This window comes from Rhipicephalus sanguineus, chromosome 8 (genome assembly GCF_013339695.2).
Source record: "Rhipicephalus sanguineus isolate Rsan-2018 chromosome 8, BIME_Rsan_1.4, whole genome shotgun sequence".
In the NCBI taxonomy this organism is placed as follows: domain Eukaryota; kingdom Metazoa; phylum Arthropoda; class Arachnida; order Ixodida; family Ixodidae; genus Rhipicephalus; species Rhipicephalus sanguineus.
This window is the reverse complement of record NC_051183.1, coordinates 79,337,222-79,344,788: the sequence shown is the minus strand read 5'-3', so window position 1 is coordinate 79,344,788 and position 7,567 is coordinate 79,337,222. Positions and strand designations below refer to the sequence as shown.

Here is a 7,567-nt window from a genome sequence, read left to right as displayed (position 1 = left end):
CTGACCGAGTTTCAGGCCCCGCTACGGGCCAGACGAACGTGTGAACCACCAAACTTGGATCTGCGATAGCAGCGCTGTCTGCCAGAGACACACAGAAGTAGAAATTTATTAGACGAAAATTTGCGACGGTCAATTTGTACTGGCAATAAGAACGAAAAACGACGGAAAACTAGACAATTAAAGACGCCTGCGAGACGCTTTGTGTCGAGTGTGTGCTCGTCTGTTCTCCGGTCGCTCAGTGCTGATCAGTTTTACACCAACTCGATGAAGGTTGCTGTAATTTTTGCATCGCCTTCGCCGTCTGGTGAGATCCCAGCAGCAAAAGTTGCCTTGTGCGAGTACGGTCGGGCAATATACAGCTCACGCACGTTTTCCCTCCAGTCCGGCCGTCTTCTGAAGCCGCGCCAGCTGCTAATTACGCCTGCACTGACGGGACGTCGCCGCATCGTCTGCTAGCGCGCGCTGAACGACGGCATTGCGCCGCCCTCAGCCGTCAATCTCCACGGTGGCGCGGTTACGTGCACTCGTGTGTCGTGGTCACCATAACCGAACGCGCGGCAACGCACGCGTGGTGCCCAGTAGAACGTACGGCACAGCACGAGTGCGCAGAAAACGGCACCAGTGCCGCCAGGTGAAGATGCCATTTATATTTTAGATGCCATTTATATGCGCAGTTGTTATCTGCTCCGCAAGGTGGCGCAAAGGTCCCAGCTGCTCCCAAGGAAAGTGTCTGCTCTCTCAATGAACTAATTCAATTAATTTTCACTGATTATCCTGATACTCATTTGGCCTTATCTTAAGTGAAATTTGCTCCGATATTAAATGCATTCAATGAAGCTGTTAACATCAACCAGAACCATTGATTTCGTACCAGTTTTTTATATTAGAAGACATTTTCTGAATATTAGGAAGTCCGGAAGTAAGTGCTCGAACAGAAGTGCTAGGTAGAAAAACTAGAGTGTCACTCGGTGTTCGTGCCACTAACAATTATTACATTCCTGTGACTGCGTACGGCAACAGACATTCATAGGAAAGCTTGCCAGGGGAGTTCGCATTGGCTGGCCTTATCCCAAGTTTAATCCTTTGAGACACTACGTACACAATTGTGTACACCACTCCTTTTTGCTATTTGCAAAAAGGAGTGGTGTACAAAAAGGAGTGGAGTGGTGGAGTGGTGTAGTGCAAGATACATGGACCTTTGGATGAATTGAACCTCCTGTATAATAACATTGTGTTCATTTAATTTAATTTTGCAGTCTCTTTGGCAAATGATCACATTGCTGAAGGCACTACCATGTGGGACGAGGGGTTCGACGTGCCGCCTTCAGTGAGCCGCTTCAAAAGTATAATTTTTCTTTGCTTCAAAATAACCGACATAGCCGGACGTAACCGAAAATGAATTTGCACTACATTTCTAGCGTGAGATTTCATTATATTTATGGAAAAACTGAACATGGCTGACGTCATAATAAATAGATATTTAATTATAATTTAATTAGGAATAATGTTTACAACATGCATAAATTCACATATTTCACATTATTTTTGTTCAAATAGAATATCGAGTGCTTTGAAATAACGTTGCATCGAATTGACCCATATACAGACAGTTCTTCATGGGAGGCGCCTCAAATGGTCAACGTGAAAGCACACTCTGCGGTCATTTCTTTTGTATGCTTATGCATAGCTATTATGCCAATTCCCCTTTGTAGTTCGAAGCGCAAAGACATTTTGAACATAAGGGAAAAATGCGTTGTGTGCATTTCTCGGGACCCATCAAAATTCTTCTATCAACACGACCAATTTAAGTAACACAAAAGTTACTTTAAATATAGACAGCACGGGAAGCTGAGAGAGAGTTTTATTTGTGCGTGATCTCGCGCTTCTTCTGATAAATCCAGCGCATTAATATTGAGCGACTAGACGCGTCCTTTTAGCAAATTGAATCGTATGCGACATTTGAGGTATTCACGCTGATTGTTCGTTCGTTGGCAGGTACGCTGCTGCTTGCAGATAGCTGTAACAGCGTTGAAGAAGCGTTTTCAGGAAACAGGAACAAAATGATTTGAAGAAGAGAGAAGAGGTTCTTTGTGTAGGCGAGGAGTAGCGCCCTCGTCACCAGTTTATTTACATGATTCACAAACACAATTTCTACTGTTGAGGACACATCTCTTCGACTTAGAAGGCACCTACAAGCAGCTGACGCTTTCCACCGGAGGCTGATGCTGTACAGACTCTCGCTGGAAGATTATTCACACTGAAAATAGGAATAAGAAAAATGAACACAACTGGCTAACGTTTGCAATGAAGCACATTATTCTTCTCTCTAAACCTCAAACGCCTACTTCTCAATGCATGCATTTCAGTCATATTACGTTTCTAGACAAAACAACATGATGCACTTACTGGAATCTTCAAGGAGTTTGAAGAGAACGCTCATTTGTGATGCTTGACTACGACGACCTTGCCTCCGCCGTCCGCCGGTGCCAGCCGTAGCCACCGTAGCCTCCGTAGCCTCCGTAACCACCATAACCACCGTATCCACCGTAGCCACCGTATCCTCCACCTAGACCTCCGTATCCCGTGCCGGCGTAGGTGACGCCACCTGCAAATCCTCCGAGACCACCGCCGAGACCTGCACCTCCGACACCTCCGCCGACCCCTCCGAGACCGGAGTGGGCTACTACGGCTCCGCCGCCTTGAACCTGAGAGACGTGGTGCACAGTCCGGACTAGGAAGGCCGGTCCAGCGACGGACCTGCCGCCGCCCGCTCTGCCGCCGTTCAGCAGGACTACGCTGCTTCCGACACCAACGTTGCCACCACCTCCTCCGAGGCCTCCTACACCAAGGCCTCCGAAGCCGACGCCGCCTCCCTAGACCTCCGCCGTAGCCTCCTCCGTAGCCTCCGCCATAGCCTCCGAGACCACCTCCACCAACGTATCCACCGCCAAGACCACCGCCGAGGCCACCGCCGCCGCCTCCGATAAATCCACCAAAGGCGCTGGCAACCAGGCCGCTTAGTAGGACACTGCACACCTGTGAACATTTCGTTGTGCAGAACTACCTATTTTTACCAATTACTAACTAAGTGATGCGTTAGAATTCTTTGTAACGCTTTGTGGCCTTAAGTCGTCAGGCTTCTTTTCTAGTCCGCATACATTCGTGTTTACTTTTTCTGGACACTTTATAACAATATCTGGGGCTTTAAGTGCTGAAACCACGATATGATTATGAGGCACACCGTAGTAGAGGGTTCCGGAAACTTTGGCCATCTGGTGTTCTTTAACGCCCGCTGATATCGCACAGTACACGGGCCTCTACAGCATTTCGCCTCCATCGAAGTACGACTGCCGTGGCCTGGGATCGAGCCCGCGACCTTCGGTTCAGTAGCCGAGCACTGTAACCTCTGTACAACCAAGGCGGACTGCTGAATGCTTTATAATCACGAAATCAGCCAATAATCTAATTGTATATTCCTGTTATTTCTAGTGTAATGCATAATACAATTGACACCGAGGCAAAATGATTGCTTGCTGCTGGTTTCCTTTTTGGTAGGTGGCAATATTTCCTGCTGGACCCCTGCTCCAGAGCGGACGTTTACGAGCCGCTATCCCTGAATGAAGTACCTTTGAAGATTAGCGTTTCTTTAGCGGACTACCTTTGATATATTAACAATATTCACGAATCCAAAGTGCATTGCCACTGGAAGTTCTGAATTTCGTGCTAGGTGCCCATGCATACACCACTCACGGGTTATCGTCATCGTTAGCTTTGTTTTGTGCGAAATTTTCCGCAATTTTCTCGAAGCTCGAGCTCGAGAGGAAAATTTAGAAAGGTAGAAGGTAAAGAGCTTCTTTAACAATGGCGACCAGGCTGTCGAAAGCTCGCATGCTCTATAGAAACTGAAGCTACGACACAACATGCCAACGGTAAGATTGCGCTATGAGTTAAGCACGTCAAAATGTGTCGTGCATTTGGAACGCGAGTAGGCTCTGTCACAATGATGGTGATCATTTAGAAGTACAAATGAGATATTTGCGGTTGCTATTAGTATCAAGTGACTCAGGTCGATTTTGAAGCAGAATGTTCCCGCTGTCGAGCCATTTGGCAGAACTGCGTTGAAATGCAAATATTTTTCAAAATGCGAATTCGAGAAGCTGGCTGCTCACTTTCTGTAGTGCGTATACAGCAGTAGGCCGGACACATTTCAGGCTAATTAAAGCGTCAGCAGCACTTTACATTGTCTGCGATCAGAGTACCTAAAGTGACCATAATTTTCCTCGTAATCCTGGCTGATTTTACGCTCTAACGCTCCCTGCAGTATTCCGCTGGGAGCACAGGGAGTCGTACAAAACGTTTAAGCTACCACTGACCCGACGCTAAAGTCCTAGTGGCGTCAGCAGAAGCTACCGCAACTGGCGAACACGAGAATCCCTTGGAACCGAACGCTGCGCTCGAGGCTTGTGACCGCGGCACACACGCGGGTAGATCCTTACCAAACGTTCATGCTGGAGACTGGTCGACTGCTCAGGGCAAAAGCGAGCAACGAGCTATGGAAGATGTGTGGCCTGTTCCGGGGCAAGACGGGCTTTTATACCCAACCTACACGCGCAACCTCCTGCTGTGTCCTTTCTACGTCACAAGGGGAGGGTCTGTAAGGCGGCCCTCTGTTCTGTACGGATATACACTCTCACTTGAAGCGCACAGCTTCCGATGCCGTGCTGTTTCTTTTTTTCTTTTCGGACAGAGATGGAGAGGAGGAGCGTCCCTGCAATGACCGTCTCATACAAACGTTTCCGCACGCAACTCGTTCGGAAGCATCAGCAAACAAAACGCGACGCGCGGAGTCCCTCCCCTTGCTTATCGGCATCTACAATTCGAGTTAGACGACCACGAAGCGAGCGAGGAAAAAAATGTACAGCGTAGAAAACGAAGGGCCGCCGTGTAACACTGTTCGACGGGTTTGCCAGCCGTGCTCCGTTATGTGATTGTTTCGGTCTTAGGACAATGGCAATGAATTCAAAATTATTCGAGGTTTTATGTGTCACTATATCACCACCCAAACACTCCCGTACACATGGTTAACCAGTGGAACCTTAAAGGGACACTAAAGAGCAAAACGATTCTTCTCATATTACTAAAGTTCTCTTTCACGATAGTAAAAACACCACGCTTGCGGCGAGAAGACGTTTAGTAAGCGAGAAAACGCGCGAAAACAAAATGTTTCCGCACCATTCGCCGTGACGTCACATGTTTTGACGGTGCCTACTAGGGACTACGTTGTCTCTAATCGGTTAAAATGAAGTACACTGTCCTCTGAGGGGGCCATAGAGCTAACACACCAAGTTTGGGGTAATTTTGTTGAGCCAATGGCGCCAAAATATGATAAATACACTTTGAAATCCGTGACGTCGCGCGGGGAGATGTCGGCGCGAAACTTAAAATTGAAACTTTGAACTTAATTTTCTGCTCTAATAACAAACCAATGATGGCAAAATTAATGACATTACAGTCCTCAGAGCACAATTTATCGATCTAAACCGATTCATTGTTTCTCTTTAGTGTCTCCTTAAATGTGCCGTCCCGGTGTTTATCACTGCGTTAATCGGCACGGTTAATTAAGGTATGCCTGAATTATTGGTCGCGTGTTTCCACAGATATTAATTGGTGCTTGCCGTCTGTGTGTTCACTTCTTCGTTTTTAGTTGACCAGTGGTAAGTAGTGGCATTTGCGCAATTTCTGTGACATGTTTTCGCCCACGGACTTCACTTTTTGTGAACCAGTGGTAAGTAGTGGAGCCTGCGCAGTTTCTGTAGCACATAAAATCTAGGAGATCTTTGAGTGCATAGGATGGACGATTTTTGGTTTCACCTATCCGTATACATCTTCCTGTAAAAATACATTAACTCAGACCGTAGCCGATGGCAAAGACTTCATTATATTCATTGCAGGATGAAAGTCTCTCTTAATTATCTCCCTTCACGTGGGGTGCGGTGGTCAATTAGTGCCCGAGCGAAATCAATTATTCTTTGATAGCGTAGAGAGGATGAGACAAAAATATTACCGCTTCAGGTGCATTCCTTCTGAAATCTCCTTCCTAAAAAATCTTCAGTGGCTAGTAGCTGCATGCGAAAGAGCCTGCCAATTTTTGCCGGGATCAGGATTGCCTCTGTCTGCTACATTGCGCCGAATTTGCTACTTTACGACCTCGCTTTGGGATTAAAATTTCTCGGTGGCTCCCTGGCTATTTTCTGGCCATTCTGAACTTCCTTTCCGGCTATTTACTAGCCATTTCAACACGAAAGTCTTGCATGCTGCTCTCCACCAATATTTCACTGATGACATTTCCATCACGGAAGTCACGTCGACAAAATGCACATGAAAAGATGAAAAAGAAAAACCAGATGAAAAAATTTCGTGAGTCAAAGCACGGTGTAAGAAAAATAATTTAGGTGTGGACACTCTCCGCCCGCCGCGAAGGAGAGCGCGTCCAGATAATGTTCGCCTTTAATACTTGCGCCGGCCGCAGTTCCGTGGGGTGAGCTGCGACATGGGGGCTTATTGCGACGAGGCGAACGCGCGTTTTTCTTCATTTTTTTTCACTTCATTGCATTTTTTTTAACCGTGCACGCTAGCAACTAGAGCAAGGAACGCATACCGCGTTTCTCGCGACCGTGCTCGCATCCGACGCACATAGCGTCCCTAACAGCGTTGCGTACGTAAAAGCGCGGCGTCTTGCTTAGAGCGGGTGAGCAGTCTTTCTGCTCGCTGACTTCTCACGTGCGCAACGCCGTTACGGACGCTACGCACGCAGCTCGTCTTCTATAGTACATGCGCCGGCCGCGGTTGCGTGGGAGGCGCTGCGACATGGGGGCCGATAGGGGCCGAGAGGAGGAAAGAGGCGAATGTGGACGCGCCGTCGGCCGGAGTGTCCACACCTAAATTATTTTTCTTACACCGTGGTCAAACTCACGACCTTTCGGTGCACGACGATAAGTGCAGGGGAGGTCTGCCAACTGCGCTACAGACGCACGTGCACGAGGCATCACAAACGCTTCGTATAACTCTCCCACCTTGTCCCTCTCACAGTGATCTTGGTTGGCGAAGGCGCTGTCGAAGTATTGCGTCATGGCATTAAGGAGTGCCGACGGGGAGCGCTTCTGTATTGCACCCAACGGGAGCATTGGGTGCAATATTTTGGGAAACTTTACGCTCAGTGCGATGCGCTGTACGCGGTTATTCGGTCTGGTGATGACGCGGCACATGCTCTGCCTTTCGAATCTTGTGACGTGTGGCGCCTCGTCGCCTGGGCATTGCAGCTTCCACATACACCGACCGTGTTTCTCCGCCACCTACTGCTTCGAGTGCAATAGCAACAACTAATAAGACTACTGCAATAAGCGGCACAGAAAGGCAATGACGTCGATAGGGGAATGTCGCACCTTCAGTGCTTTGGTGCAGCGAGAGACACGCCAGCGGGAAGCGGAACGCCTTCGCGCGTTCACGGCTCAAGTTACGAATTCTGCCTCTGGCGTTCCTGAAGCGCTGTGTCATATGTGCATGAGCA

General features: G+C 48.1%; 1 protein-coding gene across 1 annotated transcript; it reads right to left on the bottom strand.

The window, feature by feature from the left end:
* Positions 1–2,453: 2,453 nt before the first annotated feature.
* On the bottom strand, positions 2,454–7,130 carry LOC125759464 (ctenidin-1-like). The gene is made up of 3 exons (XM_049418287.1): positions 7,074–7,130; positions 2,880–3,036; positions 2,454–2,839 (listed from the first exon to the last, which is right to left on the bottom strand). Exons 1-3 carry the CDS (start codon positions 7,128–7,130, stop codon positions 2,454–2,456), a joined length of 600 nt encoding a protein of 199 aa, XP_049274244.1.
* Positions 7,131–7,567: the final 437 nt, after the last annotated feature.

Coding starts and splice junctions, on each gene's coding strand:
- LOC125759464 (XM_049418287.1), bottom strand. CDS start 7,130: ATGACGCAATACTTCGACAGCGCCTTCGCCAACCAAGATCACTGTGAG. Junction 3,037..7,073: donor ATCACTGTGAGAGGGACAAG/GTGGGAGAGTTA, acceptor AAATGTTCACAG/GTGTGCAGTGTCCTACTAAG. Junction 2,840..2,879: donor CGGAGGAGGCTACGGCGGAG/GTCTAGGGAGGC, acceptor GCCTTGGTGTAG/GAGGCCTCGGAGGAGGTGGT.